At 45.2% G+C, this 26,150-nt stretch overlaps 1 protein-coding gene across 1 annotated transcript in view; it reads left to right on the top strand.

Annotated features, from left to right (window-relative positions):
• The first annotated feature begins 9,086 nt into the window (after window positions 1–9,086).
• The window catches only part of RAB11FIP2 (RAB11 family interacting protein 2), a 72,962-nt gene continuing 55,898 nt past the window's right edge, over window positions 9,087–26,150 (top strand). Inside the window, exon 1 of the mRNA XM_073595790.1 lies at window positions 9,087–9,887. Within this exon, the coding sequence (XP_073451891.1) occupies window positions 9,538–9,887 (350 nt within the window). The 5' untranslated portion in view covers window positions 9,087–9,537. The remainder of the gene's footprint in view (window positions 9,888–26,150) is intronic.

Consider the following 26,150-nt stretch of genomic DNA (forward strand, 5'->3'; position numbering starts at 1 on the left):
ATCTGAAGCCTGAGTGCATTTTATGGAGGGTTACATGTCATGTTGTACACTGTGCACCATAAACCAACCAATTATATCGTATGGTTTGTGAGGGGCAGTGTGCATTGCATGGTTTAGGCCCGGTTCACACATGTGCGGTGCAGATTGAAGATCGGGTTTCCCCGTGAAGAGAAAAATCAGTTGTTCAGCGTTTCACGTCAGTTTTTGATCAGGATAAGGTCAGGGTTTCATTAGGATTTTATCCTGTTCATAACGGAATGCATCTGCGAATCAGATGCATTCCCATAGAAGATAACGTGCTTGCAATTCCCACCGCAATGCCCAGAAAATGCACACGTTTTTTGGGCAATGCAGAGGGCGAATGCAACGCACATATGTGAACCAGCCTCATTCAAATGAACACCGCATCCAATTTTCATAGGTGTGAACCGGGTCTTACTTTTTTTTTTAACTTTACTAAAGAGTCAATAAAGTTGAAAAAGAGAAAAAGTTCATTCAAATCTGGTGGGTTGATTTACTAAAGGCAAAAAGACTGTGCACTTGCAAAGTGCAGTCACACTCTGCAAGAGCAGTTGCTCCGGAGTCCAGAGCTTAGTGAATGAGGTAAAGCTTCACTTTACAAAGAATGCCCAATCATGAGCAAGAAAAATGAAAAAAAAAAAAAAAAAAACAGCATTTGTGCTTGCACATGATTGGATGATGGAAGTCAGCAGAGCTTCTGCTCAATTACTAAGCTCGAGTAAAAAAAGCACTTTTGCAAAGTCTATTTGTCTTTAGTAAATTAACCCCTATGTGTCATAGCGCATTGAGCTGCAATGACATAGTGTGCTGCACCACATAAAAATGCAGACATACTGCAACTTTATGCAGCACGTGCAGCTCAATGCAGTATTATAGTGTGAAACTATTTATTTCTATGTGACATGCGTTGAGCCTAAGTTGATCTGTGCAGATATGGTGTGAATAAGTCCTAAGTCTTTGTTTTAAAACAGTTTGAGGGTTCGTCTACACAAGTGCTGACCCTCTGAAGAGCACGTCGCATTGGGATGCTTTTCAGAGAGTGTTTGAGGGGGTGTTAGGTCACCCCCTCACCACCTGTTTTAAAAGAGAAGTATGGGAATTATTTTTTATTTTAAAATCATACTTATTTAGGTTAATACAGCATTGGTCCAATGATGCATCTGTCCCCCCACTGGCTCGAAGACTGAGAACCGAGTGATCAAACACCGCCGATCGCTCAGTTCCTGCAGCTCCCTGAGCAGAGAGCTGTTGACTGTCAGTCATCGCTGTCTGCTCTGCCCCTTCAACGCTCACTGAACTGCTGGGCTGTGGAGGGGGCGTGTACCACCAGTTCAGGCTCTCAGCGGCTTGCTTAGAGGCTGAGCCGGGTTCCGGTCCAGGCAAGCGGTCGGATCCCGACCATCGCAAACTTTCCAGAGACTGGACTGGCTCTGTGATGACAGCCAACAGCGGGATTTAGCGTGCAGAATGAACTACACTCCTGTGATCCACAGGAGAAGTATGGCCAAATGAGCTTTGGCTATACTTCTCCTTTAAGGGAAATCTATAGTCATGGCATACACTTTAATTTTATAACATCAGCCTTGTAATAGCAATACAAACAGTAGTTATTTCTGACAATCCAATATAAGCTTACGTGAAAAATCTCCCAATGTGTTGTGAGTTTTGCCTGTCTGCTGGCCATCTGTATCCACAACTTCCTGGATTCCCTGCATGCTTTGCAGCTTCTCCTCTGCTGTTTACTTTCAATACTTTCAATTTTTAAAGACTACATATCCCATGGTACCTTGCTGCCTGCAAGCTGTGATTCCTGTACTGACCCTGCCTCCTAAAAATCCTCCTCTGTAGTTCAGAAGGCAGACTATGAAATGTGTGACACAGCAGGGCCTACCCACAGGACATAGTGACTACATGTCACAGAATTCCAGGAAGTAAATGTGAGGAGATCTTCACAAAGTAAGTTTACAAGCTTCAAAATGGTTTATATCATTAGGAGAAGGCTAGACGTAATTGGGATACAATGTGGAAATTAATATATGATTTTCAGTATTGACCATAGATATGTTTTAACTACTGTATCCCAAGTGAGAGTTCACAGACTTATATGGATTGAACTGAATACAGACAAGAGATATTCACCATGGCTGCATTCACACCTGAGTGTTTTCAGCTCCCAAAACGCCTGAAAAAACACCCAACAAGCAAAATCCCATTAATTTCAATGGCACCTGTTCACATCTGAGCATTCTGTCACCTGAAAAAAAAACACCTGAAACTCAAAAAAGTACATGAAGGCTCCGTTCACACCTGAGTGTATTGTTTTCAGGCAGAAAGTCACTCCGATTTTTGCACAGGTCAAAAGGTCACCAATGTAAAAGAATGAACAACCCCTGTAATCTGCCAAAAAAGAAGCTCTTGTATTTTTTTGAGTGGCGGGCGTTTTGCTTTAGGTGACAGAACGCTCAGATGTTAAAAGGGGCCATTGAAATGAATGGGATTTGTCTTTTTGGGCATTTTTAGAGCTGAGGCTTAGAGCAGAAAAACGCCTACGTGTGAGCAGAGCCCCAGACTGCATTCACACCTGAGCGTTTAGTTTTTAGGCAGAAATTCGCGCATTTTTACCATGATTTTTTGCCGCAATTTTATGCAGGTCAAAAGGTCACCAATATAAAAAGCAGAAAAACGCTTGTAATCTGCCCAAAAAGAAAGATGTACTTTTTTGAGCTTCAGGTGTTTTTCTTCAGGTGACCAAACACTCAGATGTGAACAGGTGCCATTGAAATAAATGGGATTTTGCTTGTTGGGTGTTTTTCGGGAGTTTTACGAGCTGAAAACGCTCAGGTGTAAAAGCAGCCTTAGGCAGATTGCAAGTGTTTTTCTGCTTTTTACATTGGTGACCTTTTGACCTGTAAAAACATGTGACTTTCTGCCTGAAAAAAAAAAAATACGCTCAGGTGTGAATGCAGATAAAACACAGCTTCCAGGTTTTATTCTCAAAGCTTATTGAACAAGCTGAAGTTAGAGGCTGATTGGTTACTATGCACAGCTGCACCGGGTTCTGTGTGCACCAGTTTAGGTAAATACCCCTGTTTTTCTGAGCTAACCTTGAGACCCCTTTTGCACTGTGCCGCCAGCTTAGCGCCGCTTTACCGTCATTTTAGCAGCACTATTCGGCCACTAGCAGGGCGGTTTTAACCCCACGCTAGCGGCCGAAAAGGGGTTAAATCCACCCGAAAATCGCCACCGGTATTGCAGCGCTGTCCCATTGATTTCAATGGGGAGCAGTGGTGAGTTCACCGCTCCAAAGAAGCTGCTGGCAGGACTTTCTCTGATGCCCTGCCAGCGCACCGCTCCAGTGTAAAAGCCCTCGGGCTTTCACACTGGAGTGAATGGAGCAGCTGTTTTAGGGCGGTTTGCAGGCGGTTTTTCTAACGCTATAGTGCCTGCAAAATGCTCCAGTGTGTAGGGGTCTGAAACAGAGCTAAAGGCAACGATACTTACCTTAATTCCAATGGTCAGACACCTGCGAGGTCCCTCATGAGCTGCACATGCGCAGGAGTACAGTCATCCTGGCCACGCAGGCAGTGCAATAAAGAACCTGCCTGTTCACAAATTTTATTTCAACTTTAGTTCCAGTTTAAGGGTAGGTCCATTTTGCATGTGCACAGCCCATCATTTGAAAAGACTCCAACCCTTTTTTTTAAAACCGTGCTGCGTGGAACCACAAGGTGCTGCAGCACCATGAAAAAACATGTGCGAGAGATGATGTATGGGGGTGCCATTAAGAATTAGACTTGGTATGTTTTTTGGGTGGTGACCTGTGCCACAGTCACTGTTATTACCGATGCTCTTTTACAACTGAGCACTGAGTAGATGTCTGCTATATGCGTTAAAGGAGAATGCCAGCCATAGATAGATCAAAATTTGACCAGTTCAGCAGGAACCGGACGAATTTCAATCCATGTATGGACAAGCTGGTTGTACTGAAGTTGATCTATTGATTGACTTCATTACAACCATCCCCTCTGCTTTTTTTAATTCGACCACCGCCGGCGGCTATAGCCTGCAAGCAGTGATCATTGTATCCTGATGGCTGTGAAACCTCCCACTGTCAGAATACAACAGCTCTGCGGGAGGAATTCCTCCATCAACACTGAATATGCTGATGTGGTAATCAAGCAATTCTCTTTCCATGATTGAAGGAAAGAAAATTGGTTAAAGCGGAGCTACACCCAAAAGGGGGAAGCTCTGCTTATCTGCCTCCTCCCTCCGCTAACACATTTGGCACCTTTCGGGGGGGGGGGGGGGGGAGCGGGTACCTGGTTTTGACAGGTACCCGTTCCCACTTCTGGATGACTTCTCTGCTGCAAAATCATCCACCTCCTCCTTGTGTCACTGCCGGGCCATTCACAGAGCACAGCGCGCTTCGAGATGACGGCGGCAGCACACGAGAGCCGATTGAAAAATCAGCTCGGGTGAAGACACCGCTGGATTCGTATACAGGTAAGTGTCCTATTATTAAAAGTCAGCAGCTACAGTATTTGTAGCTGCTGACCTTTCTTTTTTTCTGAAGGAGCCTGGAGCTCCTCTTTAATGTATGGCCTGCCTAGCTTCTTTTTTTCTAGTTTTGGACATAACAGGTAAAGGTTACAATCTCTCTCAGGATTTATTGCTGTGTCCCATGTCATCCTATTTATTCTGGGCAGGTAGAGGTTGAAAAGTCAAATGTTCGCAGATGTCACCAGAACAGTGAAGTCCAGAATGCTCATTTAAATAGTTATGGGCCGTACACACAATAGGATTTTCCGACAACAAATGTTGGATGTGAGCTGGTTAGCGGAAAGTCCGACTGTGTGTATGCTCCATAGAACATTTGTCGGAATTTCCGCCACATTCTCAAATTTTCCGTCAACAAGACTTGTTGTCGGAAATTCCGAGCGTGTGTACACAATTCCGATGCACAAAAGTCCACATATGCTCGGAATCAAGCAGAAGAGCCGCACTGGCTATTGAATTTAATTTTTCTTGGCTCGTCGTACGTCACCGCGTTCTTCACGTTCGGAATTTTCGACAACATTTGTGTGACTGTGTGTATGCAAGACAAGTTTGAGCCAACATCCTTCGGAAAAAAATCCACGGTTTTGTTGTCGGAAAATCCGATCGTGTGTACATAGCTTAAGTGTCATCAGCAATATATATATATATATATATATATATATATATATATATATATTTTCTTAATTTTTTTATTTTTGTGGAAAGATTCTTAACATTGTTTGCCCTGGAATTACACGGGTGATTGGATACAGATATATACATATTACTATTTGCACTGGAGATTCCTTACAACATATAATTTAATACCTGTTCAGATGCGATCTTCCTTCATTTTGGAGATTTCTACTCACTTCCTATTATATCTCTTACAGGGACAGGAAGTAAGGAGTGGAAATCTTCCTAATGGGGGCAGAGACAGCAGTAAGTATCTCAACAGAAATGTCAACCCTTTCCTTTCCCACTATGACCAAAAATAAAAAAGATTTTGGCTTGAGTTCCACTTTATGTCACACCTAAGGCCTCATGCATACTGCCATTTCAAACTCATGCTTTTTTGTGAGTTTAGGTGTTTTTTTTTTTTTCTGCTCTTGAACTCCCCTCTATGTTATCCTATGTGTCCATGCACACGTGGATGTTTTTAGCAGTTTAGTAGTAGGGGAGGGTGTTTTTTAATGCCCTAAAATTGTGTTCAGGAGAGGAAATTTTAACCACAAAAAACGCTGAATATTATTAAACGTGCCAAAACACTCATAAACGCTAGGTTCGTTTAGCACTTTAGCGTTTATTTATTTTTGTGTCAATCTTTTTTTATTAAGATTTTGAACAACAAGATAAGACATTGTTGTGTAGCACAAAATAATACAAGATAATAGAACTGTCAACAGGCAGTATACAATTAAGAAAATTGGTGACAATAAGACCCCTTTCACACCTAGACCTCCCCGTGGTCGCGGTAAAGCGCCGTTCAGTTTAGCGGCCTTTTACCGGCGCTGCAGAGCCACTTTGCGGGTGAGCAGGGCGCTTTTAACCCCAAAGGAAAGGTTAACAAGGGGTTAAACGTGCCTGTGTTACACCGCTCTCAAACCGCCCCCAAAGATGCTGCTTGCAGGACTTTTTTTACCGTCTCGCAAACGCACCGCCGCAGTGTAAAAGCACTCGGGCTTTCACACTGAGGAGGCATGAGAGGCATTTTTCAGGCGCTAAAACGCCTGAAAAGCGCCTCAGTGTGAAAAGGGTCTAATAGATGGAAAAAGATAAAGTTTTCGCTATAAACCCATGGACAGTCCATAAGTAGGTGTGAGAAACTACATCAAAGTGGTTGACCAAGTGAAACCTCTATGATGCCAAACAGTGGAGTTGTATCTCTTTTCAGATAGCATAGGGGAAAAAAACAAAGAATAAAAAAACAAACAAAAACAGGATATCAACATCCTATCTCTTAAAGGAGAAGTACAGCCAAAAGCATGTTTGGCTGTACTTCTGTGGATCACAGGAGTGCAGTTCTATCTGTGACCCGTTTTCTGCAGACAGCGAGCTGAAGCCCACTGTCGGCTGACATCACAGAGCCGCTGCAAGCTCACGACAATGGTATCAGGATCCGCCCATATGCTTGGACCGGCACTAGGGTTGCCACATCATCCCTTTAATCCAGGACACACATTAATTACACAGGTTCTGTGGGTGATTAAGGTGGTAATTAACCACTTAAGCCCCGGACCATTTGGCTGGCAAAAGACCAGAGCACTTTTTGTGATTCGGCACTGCGTCGCTTTATCTGATAATTGCACGGTCGGCGACGTGGCTCCCAAACAAAATTTACGTCCTTTTTTCCCCACAAATAGAGCTTTCTTTTGGTGGTATTTAATCACTTCTGCGGTTTTTATTTTTTGCGCTATAAACAAAAAAATAGCGTAAATTTTGAAAAAAATGCATTATTTTTTACTTTTTGCTATAATAAATATCCCCCAAAAATATATTAAAAAAACATTTTTTTCCCCTCAGTTTAGGCCGATATGTATTCTACTACATATTTTTGGTTAAAAAAAAAAAAAATTGCAATAAGCGCTTATTGATTGGTTTGCGCAAAACTTATAGCGTCTACAATATAGGGGATAGTTTTATGGCATTTTTATTAATAATTTTTTTTTATTAGTAATGGCGGCGATCAGTGATTTTTATCGTGACTGCAACATTATGGCGGACAGATCAAAAACTTTTGGCGCAATTTTGGGACCATTCACATTTATACAGCGATCAGCGCGATTAAAAATGCATTGATTTCTGTGTAAATGTCACTGGCAGTGAATGGGTTAACCGCTAGGGGGCACTGTAGGGGTTAAGTGTGTCCTAGGGAGTGATTCTAACTGTGGGGGGGATGGGCTATATGTGACACGACACTGATCACCGCTCCCGATTACAGGGAGCGGTGATCAGTGTCGGTGTCGCTAGGCAGAACGGGGAAATGCTTGTTTACATCAGCATTTCCCCATTCTTCCTCTCCGTGAGACGATCGCGGGTATGTCCGCAGGACCCGCGATCACACTCGCTGAGGTCGCGGCGGGCGCGCACGCGCCCGCATCTTAAAGGGCAACGTACAGGTACATTAATCTGCCTATATGTGCCCTTCTGCCGACGTATATAAGTGTGAGCCGGTCGGCAAGTAGTTAAACTCACTTGGTGCCTTATCTGCATTAAATCAGCCTCAGGACCTGTGTAATTAATATGTGTCCTGGATTAAAGGGATGATGTGGCAACCCTAACCATCACCTGGATCAGCCTCTCAGCGTGGCGCAGCTCAGCGCTGCAGCGAGCTGCTGAGAGTCTGAGCTGCCCACTCCTGCCCCCTCCACAGCCCAGTGCTCCAATGAGCGTGGGGGGGGGGGGCGGCAGAGCAGAGAGCTGTGAGAAACAAGCGATCGGCGGTGTTCGATCGCTTGGTTCTTATGCCACGTACACACGAGCGACTTATTGACCGGACTGGTCCGACAGTCTATCCGACGGACTTTGGGCGGACTTTCCGAACAAACGGACTTGCCTACACACGATCACACCAAAGTCCAACGGATTCGTACGTGATGACGTACGACCAGACTAAAATAAGGAAGTTGATAGCCAGTAGCCAATAGCTGCCCTAGTGTCGGTTTTAGTCCGTCAAACTAGCATACAGACAAGCGGACTTTTCGATAGTAACTGGGTCCGGCCGAGTTCCGACGTCAAGATTTGAAACATGTTCCAAATCTAAAGTCCGTCAGATTCTCGACCGAAAAAGTCCGCTGCAGGTCCGATGAAGCCCGCACATGGTCGAATTGTCCGCCGGACCAGTCCGGTCGAAAAGTCCGCTCGTGTGTACGCGGCTTTAGCGTTAAGTGGCACCACCGGGGACCGATGCTGCATCCATCTAGGTAAATTGCATTCTAAAAAAATATGTCTCCTTTAAGGTAATTTGTCATAGCGTTTGTTTTTTTCGGTGGCCAGAATAAATTAAAATTCTGGCCAATTAAATAAACGCTCAAACGCTGCTAAACTCACCTAAACTGGTTTGAAATAATACAGCTTAGGTGTCAGGTCAGGATAAACCGCGTTTACAAGAAACCAGTGTGCATGAGGTTTTAAAACACTTGAGTTGTTTGTTTGAAATGTTGTGACGGAAATGTGCACAATTGTCTAAAATGTAATGTTTGTACTCGGAGCAGTTATCCTCCTGCGTTGGCCTGATCTCCAGAACATAAAAGATTCTCTTCCCTGGGATCAGGGGTGTTTGCACAGGTCAGGACTAGGCGCACCTACACGACGTCAAATATTTCTTGTGCTTAGTATAATGTAATGGGCTGTGTTCTGTCTGCAGCGGCGGAGATTACAATGTGTACAAACACTGGAATGGTAGTCATGTGCTGATCATTGCTTCATCTGTTTCCATGCAGGGAGGTGTCCTGAGCACACAGCAGACTGCAGGCAGAGAATGCACCAATCACTGCACGTCACTCAGCTCTATAGAACCAGGCCCATCCAGGGATTTGTCGGCAGCCAATGACTGCTTTGCTGCACATGCCTTTCCTGGGAGAAGCCAGGAAAAAACCCAATCCGGGCTGAGCTTTTATTCACTGACACTGCTTCAGCTGCATGGCAGATCAGGAAGTGAGTTGCAGAGCTGGTGACACAAGTCACCTTACCCGGCTGGATGAATTGATCTGCGGTGACAAGTGATTGATTGCTGGGCGGAGTCCGGTCTGTCATGCTGTGACATTTCAGCATCTGCTCATTTGTATGAGGCTGTCCTGGGCTTGACATGTGTGGCAGCGTGCTGTCACTGCGGGTCCTTTGTGTGTGTGTGTGCAGGCAGCGGCTGGATCAATGCAGGCCCTGAATGGGTGAGATGAATGGTACAGCGATGGTCAGCTAGCTTTGTCACCTCTCCCTCCTCTATTCTGAGCACACCGCTCACTCCAGCCCCGCACAGCCATGTTGGAAGAGGCCGAACAGAAGTGGCACCCCACCCATGTCCAGGTCACAGTGTTACAAGCGCGGGATCTGCATCCAAAAGGCAAGCATGGCACTAACGATGCATACACCATCATCCAGCTCGGGAAGGAGAAGTATTCCACTTCGGTGGTGGAGAAGAACCTCAACCCCATCTGGAAAGAAGAGGCCTCTTTCGAACTGCCGGGCCTACTGGTCCAGGACAACCCCGAACAGTACCAGCTGCAGCTGACGGTCATGCATCGCTCCCTGGTGGGCCTCGATAAGTACCTGGGCCAGGTGACTATAAACCTCAACAGTATCTTCGAGAACAGGGAGCGACGGAAGACAGAGTAAGTGTGAGTTGTTGTGGTAGATCTGTGTATACTGTAAATCTCAGCATACATTGTCTTTCTTCTTGCTTTGAATGTAATGTGGAAGTTGTTTCATTGTTTGCTGAAACCGTTTTACAGTAGAGGACCAGAAGAACAAGTCTGACATTCCGCACAACCCGCCTGTCTGGAGGAATGTGTCTGTATCTCTGTCATCGCTCCATTACCTGCATTCCTGGACCCAGAGTCATTCTTTTATCATGCAGAATAACAACAAGCTTCATCTTATCTCACGTGTCCGAACACTGACATGATAATCGCTAAGAGAGACCGCCAGGGAGTAAATAGACTGCGTACCAGAAGAGGACATGGGCGATAGTTATCATCCAAGGCCGGGGAAGGGCACATGAATAGTACGGCTCACGTCTTTCTCGTTAGGCCAGACAGAGATGACAGCACAGTAATGGGGCTAACCCTAACCCGCCGGCAGTTCTCTGCCCTTACAATACTCACATGTTTTCATGTGTTTTGTACTCGCATTGCTCAGAGTGTGTCACTTACAGCATGAGAAAGACTTGAGTCCGGGCCTATGGTGTTCACACTTGTGCTTTATTAGTGTGGTTAAAGTGTAAGTTCACCTTTACAGTAAATCTGTAAAGTGACCCTTCACTGGACCCCCTGCCCATCCCACCCAGTCCTGCTGTACCAGATCACCTGCCTCCAAACACAGAAAAGCAGCTTCACAGATTTGAAACACCCGTGGCTTAATCTCGTGTCTGTATTGCTTAGCCAATACGAATTACAGGAATTCTAACTGGTCAGCACCGTCACATGGATGGCGCTGAGCAATCAGAATCCCTCTAGCACGTACTGTCAGCACTGTGAGGAGAGAAAGCCACTGGGATTTCAAATCCGCAGACCGGTGAAGCAGCTTGGTTTGCGCAAAAGTTATAGCGTCTACAAAATAGGGAATAGATTTATGGCATTTCTATTTTTTTTTACTAGTAATGGCGACGATCAGCGATTTTTTTTTTTTTTTTTTTTTAAATCGAGACTGTTACATTGCGGCGGACAGATCGGACACTTTTGACACACTTTTTGCACCATTGACATTTATACAGCAATCATAGCTATAAAAATGCACTGATAACTGTGTAATGTCACTGGTAGGGAAGGGGTTAACACTAGGGGGGTGACTAAGGGGTTAAACGTGTTCCCTGCTAGGTGATTCTAACTGTGGGGGGTTGTGATTTACTAGAGGAGGAGCCAGATCGCTGCTTCTACTTAGTAGGATCAGATGATCTGTCTCTCCCCCCTGACAGAATAGGGATTTGTGTGTTTACACACACACATCCCCGTTCTTACTCTTGTGTTCGCGCATGGCTGGCAGACATTGCGGCCGCTGGCCACACGCATCGTGTCCCCCGCTGTGCAGCGGGCACGCGCCTGCTATGGCTCTTAAAGGAGCCGACGTACAATGAAGTCGATTCATGCCGCAGTATAATGATGGTGGCTGGTCGGCAAGTGGTTAAAGATCATCTATACTGAGGAAGCCAAGCCCAAAAATGGCAAGCAGAGGCCATAAGAACTAGTCTCCATTATTGCCTGTGCCCCCCCATAGCTGATCTTTTCCCCGTTACTGACCTACCAGTTCCGCACTGTTTTAAAAAAGCCAGGTGTTCAATGCTCATACAAATGTCTACTGCATATCCATTAGGAGTAAAAAAAAGATCCAATGCACAAGAGATGCTGACTAAAGCCTGATAGGGCTGAAACGCGTCAGCATCTCTTGTGTATTGGATATTTTTTACTGTTAATGGATATGCAATAAAGAAGTTTTTATGAGCATTGAACACCTGGCTGTTGACCTCTCTTAAATTGGATGTTTCATTCAATGGCTTGTGTGGCTGTGGTCCTGGCACAGGTGGGAATTCCCTATACCTCGAGTTTAAGGGTAGTAGCTTTACAATTCTGCATTCTGTACATTGTAGTTCTGCACTGTGTCTCTGTGTAGTGGAGAAGGACTTTGCTTCCTCATGTCACAGATGCCCTCTAATGACTGGTGTGGTAATGATAGAGGTGGAGGAAGCACAGATTCACAGAATGGATGAAACTGCACTGCAGGTCCTCAGGTACAGCTTCCTCTCCAGCAAGGAAAACAGCAAGCAGCACAATAGTGACATCACCAAATCTCCCTCCAAATCTGATGTGACTAGCAATCAGAAGCAGCAAAATCTCACACTGCATACTATTTATCAGGATGGCTTTTCAAGGCATTGCTTAAAGCGGAGTTCCATCCAAAAGTGGAACTTCATCTTTAAGCACTCCTCGCCCCTTGACATGCCACATTTGGCAAGGCATTTTTTTTTTTTGGGGGGGGGGGGGTGTACCCTCTTTTTAGTGGGACTTCCTGTCCCACTTCCTCCTTCCTGTTCCCGGTCACCTAGGCGACTCCTCCTCTCACCCCAGGCGGCCCCTCCCTGCCAGCAATCTTCTGGGACACAACACAGGTCCCAGAGGACTGGCTGGCCAATAGCAGAGAGTAGCACGACTCGTACATGCACAATGCGCGCCTGGCCGTGAAGCCGTACGCTGTCACGGCCGGCTGCTCACTGTATGAATGGAGGCACCAAAGAAAGGAGGGGGAGAGGAGTGAGGCTCCGGGCGGCCACATTGCTGGACCGTGGGACAGGTAAGTGTCGGTTTATTAAACGTCAGCAGCTATGCTTTTTGTAGCTGCTGACTTTTAATAAACTAAAAAATGGATGGAACTCCGCTTTGAGTACACCTAAAGTGGAACTAAACCTTTTGTAAAAGGTTTTGTTTTTATAGCAGAAAAGACATGTCTTGTCTCTTTTGCAATAAAACAAACTGGTCTGCCTGTTCGCATTTTTTCTGAATGCACACCGAACTGCACATGTGCAGCATAGCATACATTCTCAGAATGGTGCTATTGCGTCGGGACAACTGACTCCCATGCGCACGTGCGGGAGTCATGTCAGTCCCGCTGGCCAATCAAATGGGTCAAAAACTCAGCACCTGGAAGCCGTCAGCAGCCAGCAAGGAATCCAACAGTTACATCACTGGAACACAAATGAGTATTCTGTGGACTTTAATTTTAACTTGTGTCAATATTCCCTTATAGATAGCTGATCTTCACTTTGAGTTCAGGAGCTGCTTTAAAGAGACTCTGTCATGTTGCCCATTTTAGCCTTTAAAACCCTTTCGCTGTCACCAACTTAAGGCTTACGTTGGCAGAAGCCGTGGCATTTACACAATCTCTTGCTGCAATAGTAGCAAGAAGTGTGTGTATGTTCCGACTGTTGGCTTTCTTGTGGAAGCGATTCAGGCAGCTGTAAAGCTACTCAATATCTTCAATGGGTATGGTAAAGTGCCAGCTTCCCCCTGCCATGTATCCTGAGCTCCGCTGTCTCTCCTGGGCGCCTGGGATGCCCATGGTAGGTGTCAGCAGCAAAAGCTGATCATGCCATGCCGGAAGTGAATGAAGCTGGAGGCAACAAGCACTCAATCACCTCTGGTTTCAGTGCTGTCATTCCCCAGCAGGAAGCTAATCAAGAACAATATGTGCTTGATTAGCTATAATGGAAAGGAATTGTCTCCTGATGCAGGAGGTGCCTTGGGGACACTCTGCACATGCTCAGTTTGGTGTGTATTGCTAGAGAGTTTTTTTTCTTGATTGGCCCTGTGCCGATCACATGTACCCTATCAGCATTGTCCAGACAGAGGGTCAGGGGTCCTGCAGCCTCATAGTACACTCAGAGTGGAATGAAAACTCCTCCTACAAGCTTTAACCAGACACTGATAGAAGTCATAAGACTGCTATATACTGCTGATGAGAAAAGGTATTTAGCAGTTTATATTTACTAAAATAATTGCATTTCCATGTTCTGTGCACTGTGGGAGACCAGATATAGTGAATGTGGGGTCCTTAGTTTAGTAGCACTTTAAATAGTTTTAGCAATAAAGTTAAGGAAAAAAAAGTTTAAAAAAGTAAAGTTAAATAATAAAATGAATAATAAAAAAAAAAAAAATGTAAGGTCTCCTTCCCACAAGCGTAAACATGCACATTGGGTGCACTTATGTAAAAAAAAACAAGATTGCGTTACACGTATTGGGTAACGTCATGCATGCTAGGGTGAGTGCAATAATTCTAGAGCCATCAGTCACGGCTAACTCTTATATTTTACCAAAAATTTGATAATATATTGCGTTTGTATGTCTAAAAATTTATGGTACTTTTTTACTGAAAATATGGGTTTGATAAACAATTGCACAAATATCATGTGGCATAAAACATGCTACTACCCAGTGGTGGCCCGTCCATTAGGGGTGCAACCCCCATAATCCATGCGTCCGGACCCTAATCTACATGCAGAGCGCCGGACACATGGATTTCAACTGGGTTTTTTTTTTTTTTGAGCACATGATTAGAGCCTGAGGCTCTCATTTACTTCAAAAAAAGAGTGGGCTCTGGGCGCAAAGCACTGCACCCTGACCCCACCCAGTTGTGTAACAATAGCGAATATTGGCTATTGCCTTCCTGATTCTCCCCCCGGCCAATCAGAAAGTGGCTTCTGAGACCTGATTGGCCAGGGAGTCTCATCAGGACCCACTTCCTGTTTGTCTGGGAGGAGACTGGCCCCGGAGAGAGGAGCAGCACCCCTTGCTATCTGCCTCCTAATGTAAGGAGGCCATCCGTCTCCCACGGGGGAGGTGAAGAGTGATCGCCGCCTTCACGTCCGTCTCCCGCGGGTGGTTGGGGGGATTGCCGATTGTCCCGTCCGTCCTCCTTGGGGGGTGGCTTTTTTTCTTTTGGGGTTCTTAATAATCTTCAGGTCTAAAATGTGCACTTACATATATGCAAGAAAAGGCAAAAACTGCCTTGCCAGCAAAAAGGGTTAAAGCCCCAAACAGCGTATGCTCCCCTGTGCTCTTCTACTAATCCAGTTCTAACTCTGTGATCTCAATGTTGGATAGTGTTAGAACACAGGGTTGATAATATTGACTTTCAGTCAGGTGACAGTTATCAGATCAAACAGTTCAGACCCAACGTGTCCTGGGAGGAGGTCATATGCTCCTCCATACCTCCAAGTATTTGTGATGGCTCCTACCAAGGCAATGTAAACATCCTTAACCTTGTGTAAAAAACTGAATTTCAGGCACAAAAATCCTTTGATTTAAAGGCTAACTCTACTTTCATGGAAAACTAAATATAGAAATATGGCAACCTGGAGGCGTTGTGTACACTGAAATGTAATTAACTGCTGGTGGTTGGCTCACTGATTTTCTCACAATTCTCCATACAAGTCAACTTTTAAGCACACTTGTAATAAGAATTTAAGTTTTTGGGGTCCCCTGCTGGCGGTTCTGGCCCCTCCCCCTTGCCAAGTGCTCCCAGAACAAGCTGCCTGCTCTGGGGACGCTCCTGCGTGCTTACTCCTGAGCCACATCTGTGTGTCTATGGGACACACAGAGCGTAGCTCAGTCCCTTCCCCCCGCTCCCTTCTCACTGGCTGATTGATTGTCTCTGCCTATCAGGAGAGAGAGTCCTAGGAGAGCCTTGGCTCTCATGCACATAGCTGGATCAGCTCAGGTAAATATAAGGGGGGAGGCTGCGGGGGGAGCTGCACCCTGAAGGTTTTTTACCTTCAGGCATTCGTAAAAAACCTACAGCTTTTACAACCACTTTCAATTGCCAACAAATGACATTTGTTTTCCAGCTTCTTTTAAAAAGAAAAAAATAAGAAAAACAGCACAAAAACCCATCCGAAGGCCCCCCCCAAAATACTTAGCAGACCCTAGCAGGACTCTGTATTGTTTTTTATTTTTTAAAAGTCAGCAATGAATTGTCACTTACTAACAATTTAAAACTTTTCTCCTTTGTTAATGTCATTGCTGCAGCAGAACTTTCTGTACATCACAAGGATGCGCCCCATAACAGGCACAATTAGGATACCCCCCAGATATGATATTTAAAGGAATTGGTCATACTTAAGTTTTAGGCATTAAAAAAATCACTGCTCCTGGCCTAAAGGAATTACATTTTTTTTATTTTTTTTGCATTGTTACAGTTCCCCAGGGCAGTTCTCACTTCCATGTTATTTTTGTACCCACTTCCTGACCAGGCCTTTTCTGGTACTTTTTGTTTACTTTTTGTTAAAGCAGAGGGCCTAGAGAATAAATTGGTGGGTTTTGCAATTTTACGTTCAATACATTTTTATTGTTTAAAATGCAAAGATTATCATGAAAGTGACATTGTTATGTAAGTTCCAACCCCCCCACCCCAAAAAAAGGAACTAAAGAAATATTAATACCAAGACAAAAAACACTAATGTCGCGTACACACGATCGGACTTCTCGTCGGAAAAAGATATAATGGCTTTTCCGACGGGATTCTGCTCAAGCTTGCCTTGCATACACACGGTCACACAAAAGTTCACTGAACTTTCGACCGTCAAGAACGAGGTGACGTACAACACTACGACAAGCCGAGAAAATGAAGTTCAGTGCTTCTGAGCATGCGTTGAATTGTTTCCGAGCATGCGTAGGAATTTTGCGCGTCGGAATTGCTACAGACGATCACGTTTTCGGATAGGAACTTTCTCCGACCGAAAAATTGAGAACATGCTCTCAATCTTTTGCTGGCTGGAATTCAGCCAGCAAAAGTTCGATGGAGCATACACACGACAGAAAGCTCTCATCGGTCTTTTGCTGGCCGAAATTCCGATCGTGTGTACGTGGCATAACTGCAATTCAGAGAGTCTGACATGTGTAGCGAAAAATATAATAAGGAGAAGGGTTCTCTTATTGGTCTTGAATCGCACATAATGCAATCAGTCACCAACAATAGTATAACAGTAATGCCCCGTACACACGGTCGGATTTTCCGATGGAAAATGTCCGATCGGAGTGTGTTGTCGGAAATTCCGACCGTGTGTGGGCTCCATCAGACATTTTCCATCAGATTTTCCGACACACAAAGTTGGAGAGCAGGAGATAAAATTTTCCGACAACAAAATCCGTTGTCGGAAATTCCGATCGTGTGTACACAAATCCGACGGACAAAGTGCCACGCATGCTCAGAATAAATAAAGAGATGAAAGCTATTGGCCACTGCCCCGTTTATAGTCCCGACGTACGTGTTTTACGTCACCGCGTTTAGAACGATCGGATTTTCCGACAACTTTGTGTGACCGTGTGTATGCAAGACAAGTTTGAGCCAACATCCGTCGGAAAAAATCCTAGGATTTTGTTGTCGGAATGTCCGAACAAAGTCCGACCGTGTGTACGCCCTATAAGTCATCATAGTTTAACCGAGAGAGAATTGCTAGGTGTTGCGAAGGATAAGAAAAAAGGAGAAAAGGGGAGAGACAGAAAAAAGAGAAAGGGAAAAAGTAAAAAAGGAGTAATGGTATGGGAAGAGAATCCCAAAAACAGAGAGAGAACTAGAACGGAGATGTACAGTATCTCACAAAAGTGAGTACACCCCTCACATTTGTGTAAATATTTTATTATATCTTTTCATGTGACAACACTGAAGAAATTACACTTTTCTACAATGTAAAGTAGTGAGTGTACAGCTTGTATAACAGTGTAAATTTTCTGTCCCCTCAAAATAACTCAACACTCAGCCATTAATGTCTAAACCGCTGGCAACAAAAGTGAGTACACCCCCAAGTGAAAATGTCCAAATTGGGCCCAATTAGCCATTTTCCCTCCCCGGTGTCATGTGACTCGTTAGTGTTACAAGGTCTCAGGTGTGAATGCGGAGCAGGTGTGGTAAATTTAGTGTTATCGCTCTCACCCTCTCATACTGGTCACTGGAAGTTCAACCTCATGGCAAAGAACGCTCTGAGGATCTGAAAAAATGAATTGTTGCTCCACATAAAGGTGGCCTAGGCTATAAGAAGATTGCCAAGACTCTGAAATTGCGCTGTAGCACGGTGGCCAAGACCATACAGCGGTTTAACAGGACAGGTTCCACTCAGAACAGGCCTCGCCATGGTCGACCAAAGAAGTTGAGTGCACGTGCTCAGCGTCATATCCAGAGGTTGTCTTTGGGAAATAGACGTATGAGTGCTGCCAGAATTGCTGCAGAGGTTAAAGGGGTGGGGGGGCCAGCCTATCAGTGCTCAGGCCATATGCATCAATTTGGTCTGCATGGCTGTCATCCAAGAAGGAAGTCTCTTCTAAAGATAATGCACAAGAAAGCCCGCAAACAGTTTACTAAAGACAAGCAGACTAAGGACATGGATTACTGGAACCGTGTCCTGTGGTCTGATGAGACCAAGATAAACTTATTTGGTTCAGATGATGTGTGGCGGCAACCAGGTGAGGAGTACAAAGACAAGTGTGTCTTGCCTACAGTCAAGCATGGTGGTGGGAGTGTCATGGTCTGGGGCTGCATGAGTGCTGCCGGCACTGGGGAGCTACAGATCATTGAGGGAACCATGAATGTCAACATGTACTGTGACATATTGAAGCAGAGCATGATCCCCTCCCTTCAGAGACTGGGCCACAGGGCAGTATTCCAACATAATTACGACCCCAAACACACCTCCAAGATGACCACTGCCTTGCTAAAGAAGCTGAGGGTAAAGGTGATGGACTGGCCAAGCATGTCTCCAGACCTAACCCTATTGAGCATCTCTGGGGCATCCTCAAGGTGGAGGATCTGTGGGCAATTCTCAATGGAAGGTGGAGGAGCGCAAGGTCTCTAACATCCACCAACTCCGTGATGTCATCATGGAGGAGTGGAAGAGGACTCCAGTGGCAACCTGTGAAGCTCTAGTGAACTCCATGCCCAAGAGGGTTAAGGCAGTGCTGGAAATTAATGGTGGCCACACAATATATTGACACTTTGGGCCCAATTTGGATATTTTCATTTAAATGTTGGCCATCAATTACGAACGTGGGAACGCGGTGACGTACAAGACGTACGACAAGCCGAGAAAAAGGAAGTTCAATAGCCAGTGCAGCTCCTTCTGCTTGATTCTGAGCATGTGTGAACTTTTGTGTGACGGACTTGTGTACACACGATCGGACTTTCCGACAACCAAGTTTTGTTGGCAGAAAATTTGAGAACCTGCTAGCAAACATTTTTTGGCGGAAAGTCCGACAGCAAATGTTCAATGGAGCATACACACGGTCGGACTTTCCGACAACAAGCTCACATCCAACATTTCCCGTCGGAAAGTCCAACCGTCATTAAGGTGTCTTCCATGCTCCTGCTGTAGTGATTACCGCCGCCAGTAATATAAAGTAAATCAGATGTTTCAGCGGATGCAGCCACTCAGTAGGCAAAACATTAAGCAGAGCCAAGTTTGCTTGTTGATCAATAATAGAGAGCCCCATCACTTTGCAAAGCATCGAGAACACCCTATTCCACAATACCCTAATTTTAGGGCATTCCCACTAGACGTGCAACATAGAACCCCACAATATGCAGCCCCGAAAGCATTCCGAAGTTGCTGTGTATACATCCTGGCCAGGCGAGTCGGGACCAAGTACCATCAGGTCAGCACTTTGACTCCGGCCTCTACAAGGGAGATGTTAAGTATACCTTTATCGGCGACCTGAAGCCTGGATGACCAGGAATCCAAGTCATCGTCACAATCCCTCTCCCTGGCCAGCATGCATGGCTGTTTCTGAGATGGGGTAAGCAGCGACTCATGCGCCATAGAGATGCCCCCTTTGGTGCCCTGATCCCTAGTGCACCATTGTTCGTATGTAGTTAGTGAAGGGGGTTCTCCTGCTGGCCAAATTGAACGTAAAAAGTGAGCCATTTGAAAAAAAACGAAATCTTCCTGAGTTGGGCATCTTTAAGACTGAGGAACAGTGTGAAAGGGTGAAGGGACCTCGATGAGTGAATAAATTACCAATACGGTATTGGCCCTTGTCCGTCCACCACTTAAATGCTCCTATGTCAATACCGGGGGGGAAAGGCAGGATTATGGAATATATGTGCCAATGGGGTGAATGCAGAAGTCAGCAACGGGTTAGGTCGCAGACGATCCTATAAAGCGAAGGAGTGACATAAGGTGGGTGGTCTTATTAAGGAGCGATCTTGAAGAGGACGCAACAGTAAATAATCGATTGTGAAGGAGGGAACAGCTTGGTGCTCAATCTGAACCCATTCTGGTCTTTCGTGGCAAGAGTACACAACCGACAGTTGTGGGACTGACGCATGCATTCGCCTTTGCGGGGGGGAAGGTTAATTTTTTTTTTTTTTTTTTTTATACATTTTTTTTTTTTACCCTGTTGCTTTAAAAAAAAATTAGATCACTTTTATTGCTGACACAAGGAATGTAAACATTTCTGTGACAGCAATAGGCATGTGACAGGTACTGTTTATGGAGAGATCTGTGGTCTATAAGACCCCAAATCCCTCCTCTGCCCTTAAAAGCATTTGATCACACCAAGATCAGTGTTTTCAAATGCTTTTGAGTTCTGAAAATGGTGCCGTTGACATCCGGGTAAACCGGATGGTATGTCAGGTCATCGCTTCCGGGTTGCCATAGTTGATCAAAGCTGATACTGGCTTTGTTTGGCTCTTCGATCAGCAGGCCGGACGCGCCAGCTGGTTGCCTTGGGTCTCCAGGTGGGACGAAAGAGCCAGAGGAAGCCGCGGAAGGTGGTGAGGGCGGGGGGGGGGGGGATGTCTGCTGCCCCGCTACTTGTAAAACAATCCAGTGGACATTTAGCCACTGGGATTGCTTTTACAAGAGAGAGCCAACCGCCAGCTCTATGGTAAAAAAGGTACCAGGGTGATGCCTGCAGTACGGGTACGACGCTGCTCTGCAAGTGGTTACAAACTCTTGCCTAAAAGCTTAGAAAATTCGAATTTTTAGTTTGACAGATTTGACTCCCATTGATTTCAATGAGGTTCAGGTTTGGCATCTGAACTTCTGTGAAGTTTGGCGTCACAAAGAATAAAAATCCACTTTGTGTGAACCGAATGTTTTTGCAAACTAAGATATAACCTTGTAAAAGTGGCAGTGACATCATTACTATGGTGCACACATACCCTGTTTCCCCGAAAATAAGACCTAGCGTGATTGTCAGTGATGGCTGCAATATAAGCCCTACCCCCCAAATAAGCCCTACCCTGTTTCCCTGAAAATAAGCCCTACCCTGAAAATAAGACCTACAAGGACTTTAACAAGGGCTTATTTGGGGGTAGGGCTTATATTGAAGCCATCACCGACAATCACGCTAGGTCTTATTTTAGGGGAATCAGGGTAGCCTGTACAGAGAGAGAGAGAGCAGAGCTGTGAAAGGAGTCCAGTTAGTTCACCTACTACAGGCTACCTTTAGAGAACTACAGGGGGGGAAGAGACAAGTCCAGTCACTCTGTACAAAGATAAGGATTAGCAGTGACCGGTCTTTGCTCCTTCCTTCAACCCACACCTCACTACAGGACTTAGTATTCTTCTCTCTCCTGTTTTGTGCTGCGCCTGCTCTGTCTTTACATTAAAATTAGAAAACTGATAGGCTGTCAACTCACTGGGGGGGCAGGGGGTTTGAGAGGGGTCTGATCTACAGAAAAACTGTAACTGGGAAAGCTCCAGCTGCAAACTTTAAAGATGAATTTCTCCGCAGTGCCTACAGCTATGGAGGTCAGTCATGGCTTGTTTTAAAGTACACTATATTGTCAAAAGTATTGGGATGTCTGCCTTTACAAGCACATGAATTTTAATGGCATCCCAGTCTTAGTCCGTAGGGTTCAATATTAAGTCGGCCCACCCTTTGCAGCTATAACACCTTCAACTCTTCTGGGAAGGCTGTCCACAAGGTTTAGGAGTGTGTCTATGGGAATGTTTGACCATTCTTCCAGAAGCGCATTTGTGAGGTCAGGCACTGATGTTGGACGAGAAGACCTGGATCGCAGTCTCCGCTCTAATTTATCCCAACGGTGTTCAATCAAGTTCCTCCACCCCAAACTCGCTCATCCATGTCTTTATGGACCTTGCTTTGTGCACAGGTGAGCAGTCATGTTGGAATGGGAAGGGGCCATCCCCAAACTGTTCAAACAAAGTTGGGAGCATGAAATTGTCCAAAATGTCTTGGTATGCTGATGCATTAAGAGTTTCTTTCACTGGAACTAAAGGGCAAAGCACAACCCCTGAAAAACAACCCCACATCATAATCCCCCCCTCCACCAAATTATTTGAACCAGTGCACAAAGCAAGGTCTTGACTAGCCTGCACAGAGTCCTGACCTCAACCAGATAGAACACCTTTGGGATGAATTAGAGCAGAAACTGTGAGCCGGGCCTTCTCGTCCAATATCAGTGCCTGACCTCACAATTGTGCTTCTGGAACAATGGTCAAACATTCCCATAGACACACTCCTATACCTTGTGGACAGCCTTCCCAGAAGAATTGAAGCTGTTATAAATGCTAAGGGAGAGCCATCTCAATATTGAACCCTACAGATTAAAACTAGGATGCCATTAAAGTTCATGTGCGTGTAAAGGCAGGTGTCCCAATGCTTTTGACAATATAGTGTACATCATTATATTAACTATTTGCCGACCAGCCGCCACAGTTCTACTGCGGCAAGGTGGCTCGGCTGCCCGAATCGACGTGCTGGTACGTCGGTTTGTGTACTGGATTTTGTGGGCACACGCCTGCCGCAGGAGCTCACCCGCGGGTCCGGCAGACTCGATGGCTGCCAGCCACCCGCAATCGCGGGAAAGAGAGCCAGAACTGGGATTTGTCAATGCAAACAAACGGATCCCCGCTCTGACAGGGGAGGAGAGAGAGATCAGCTGTTCCTAGGGATCAGGAACAGTGATCTCGCTCTTCTCCCAGGCAGCCCATCCCCCAGGCCATTTTTTTCTTTTTTTGCCATTTTAGCTGACAATTGCGTGGTCCTGTGACGTTGTACCCAAACAAAATTGACGTCTTTTTTTCCCCCACAAATAGAGCTTTCTTTTGGTGGTATTTGATTGCCTCTGCGGTTTTTATTTTTGCACTATAAAACAAAAAAAGAGCAACAATTTTGAAAAAAACACAATATCATTTACTTTTTGCTATAATAAATATTCCAATTAAAAAAAAAAAAAAATTTCCCTCAGTTTAGGCCGATATATACTCTTCTACATATTTTTGGTAAAAAAAAAAAAAAAATTGCAATAAGCGTACATTGATTGGATTGCGCAAAAGTTATAGCGTCTACAAAATAGGGGATAGATTTATGACATTTTTATTATTATTATTTTCTTTTACTAGTAATGGCGGTGATCAGCGATTTTTATCAGGACTGCGATATTGCGGCAGATACATCGGACACTTTTGACACATTTTTGAGACCATTGACAATTATACAGCGATCAGTGCTATAAAAATGCACTGATTACTGTATAAATGTCATTGGTAGTGAAGGGCTTAACACTAGGGGGCGTTCAAGGGGTTAACTGTGTTCCCTCACTGTGTTCTAACTGTAGGGGGGATGGGACTGACTAGGAGAGATGACAGATCGGTGTTCATATTCAGTATGAACACACAATCAGTCTCTTCTCCCCTGAGAGAACCGGGATCTATGTGTTTACACACACAGATCACGGTTCTCGCTCTGTCACAAGCAATCTCAGGTGCCCGGCAGTCACCTCGCCCACCATGCACTCGCTTCGGCGGCGAGGCGCACGCACCCCCCAGTTGCCAAAAGGCAAAGCGACGTAAGGTAACGTCGTTTTGCCCAGGGGAGCCAACCTGTCGCAATAAAACTGCGGCGGCTGTTCCGCAAGCAGTTAAATAAACTTTAAAGTGCTTAATATCCTTGTTCCCCAGAAATAATTCACACACCCACTACTTAATGGCCCTGTAATCTATTTTTCATTAAATCATTTCTTACATTGTTTTTCTGCCTCCTTGCAACATCCACTGTGAGCTCCTAAACCTCTCCTTTCCCCCCTCGCTTCGGTTTGTTTGGAGCAAGCAGTGCATGTTATTGCACTCTTCTAAGCACGCCACACATCCCATAGACCACAGTCCTGAGTCTCGGGAGTGAGCACGAGGGGGTGGCTACATTCCTACATACAGCGGAACCATGGAGAACAAACATATCCACCCTCTAACAGGAGGTCAGATCAAAGCAGCAAATAAAAAAGGAGTTTGGAGATTTGTTGGAGGCTGAGAGCAATACAAGGGACTTTTTTCAGTTAAAAAATACATATTTACATTTTTTTTTAAACCGGAGTGAAGCCCCCCGTTCACATTGGGCTGATTTGACATGCGATTTGACATGTCAAATCGTATGCCAAATTGGAGCCTATTGCCGCCAATGGCACCGTCTGAATCGGTATGACGCCGCACTGATCCCCAAAAGTAGTTCCTGCACTACCTTTGGTGACTTCGGGGGAGATTTCAGTAAACGTCTGTGCATGACTCCACACAGATATCTTTCAAATCGCCCACAAAGTCGGACTGAACTCGCACGATTTCGAACCCGCATTCAGTGTGAACCTAGGCTTCTTGTCACTTTAAAAGCAGTATGCTGGTAAAGTGTCAGTGTAAACCTTCGTACACACGATCGGATTTTCTGCAGACAAAGCATCAGACTTTTGTCCGAAGGGCGTGTGCCGTGAACTTGTCTTGCATACAAATGGTACACAATTGTCAGCCAACAAACACGAACGTAGTGACGTACTACGTGGAATTTCAGCTCTTGATCGCCACCCTTTGGGCTCCTTCTGCTAATGCCGTGTTTGGTGAGCATTGATTCCGAGCATGCGTGTTTGTACTTTGGACTTTTGTGTGACAGACTTGTGTTCACACGATAGGAAAATGTGACAACAGACAGTTGTCCACCGAAAAATTACTAGCCTGCCATCCAACATTTGTTGGCGGAAAGTTGGCCAACGATTGTCTGATGCAGCGTACTAACGGTCTGGATTTTAGGCAGTCTGTCATCACACAATTCCCAGACGAAAATCGTGTGTACGAGGCTTAAGACCCCCAAGTATTAATTACCTTTCAGAGAAATTGCAGTACTCCCACTGACAATGCCATCATCTGCTTTTGCCTCCAGAAGGACAGTGCTATCTTTGTTTAGCCATCACCCAGGGTAACCATCTACTTCCTGGACTGAGATGCCAACTCAGAGACGTCACAATCATGCAAGTCCTGGTGTCTGTGCAGTTCCTAGCCTGACACAGATCAATCCCACTGCTGCAACCTGTCACCTTGCTACAGTATTGCAGTCTGATCACTAGAGGATAGGAGACCGAGGAAATACTCGCTCCTGCCTGCAGCAGACTGATGACATCATCTCAGCCTAGGCAAAGCCACTAACTGGAGTTCAATAACTTTTTCATATAAAAAACAAAAAAAAACAAAAAACCTGTTGCTGTATTAATTATTATTATTATACAGGATTTATATAGCTCCAACAGTTTGCGCAACGCTTTACAACAGTAGGGCAGACAGTACACTTCAATACAGGAGGAATCAGAGGGCCCTGCTTGTTAGAGCTTATATGGATATGTTAGAGATTTAATAATACAAACTTGTAAAATTAGGTCCCCTTTAACCACTTGCTGACTGCGCAATAGCCAATTGACAGCTACACCATGGCTGGCGAGTTCTGGAAGGGTGTCATATGATGCCCTCCCCTGATCGCACCTGCCGCGCGCCCGCCGCAGCACACGGGCGGCACGCTCTGAGATCACTGTGTCATCGGGACACAGCTGATCACAGATCGTTGTGAAGAGCCAATCAGCGTTAAAAGCTGAAAATTGGCCTGGGCAGGAAGGGGTAAAAATGCCCAGTAGGCAAGTGGTTAAAGTTACTTTGAGTCAAGTAAAAGGGATCACCGTTTTCTGCCTGTGGTGGGAAGCTGTTCTTTGGCTGTTGTGCTTGGAATGTACTGACCGATTGCATAGACTTCTGGGAGACTGACACCCCACTGCACTGTACTGATGGCATTATCACTGAGTTCTACCATGGTAGGATTTAAGAACTGTGTTGATGGGCTTTGGATCTGTATCAATGGGTAAATGAAGACATCAGTTTGAGATCACTCTGAATAAACTGACAGGTGTATCCGACCTGTTTTGAGCTGTTCTTGGATTTCCATCTAATGTTATAGCAAGAAAAGCAGTTTGAATGCAAACAAAAGGCAATCAACACAGGTCCTTGTTACTAAAAGAAAATGAATATTGTCTGAGGTTTAAGCCTCATTCACATGGCAAGAATTCAACAGATTCCTGCAGCTGTATCCACAGGTAGTAGGCAGTTGCGGGCACTCAGCATGTCCGAA

The sequence above is a fragment of the Aquarana catesbeiana genome, linkage group LG08 (assembly GCF_042186555.1).
Source record: "Aquarana catesbeiana isolate 2022-GZ linkage group LG08, ASM4218655v1, whole genome shotgun sequence".
In the NCBI taxonomy this organism is placed as follows: Eukaryota; Metazoa; Chordata; class Amphibia; order Anura; family Ranidae; genus Aquarana; species Aquarana catesbeiana.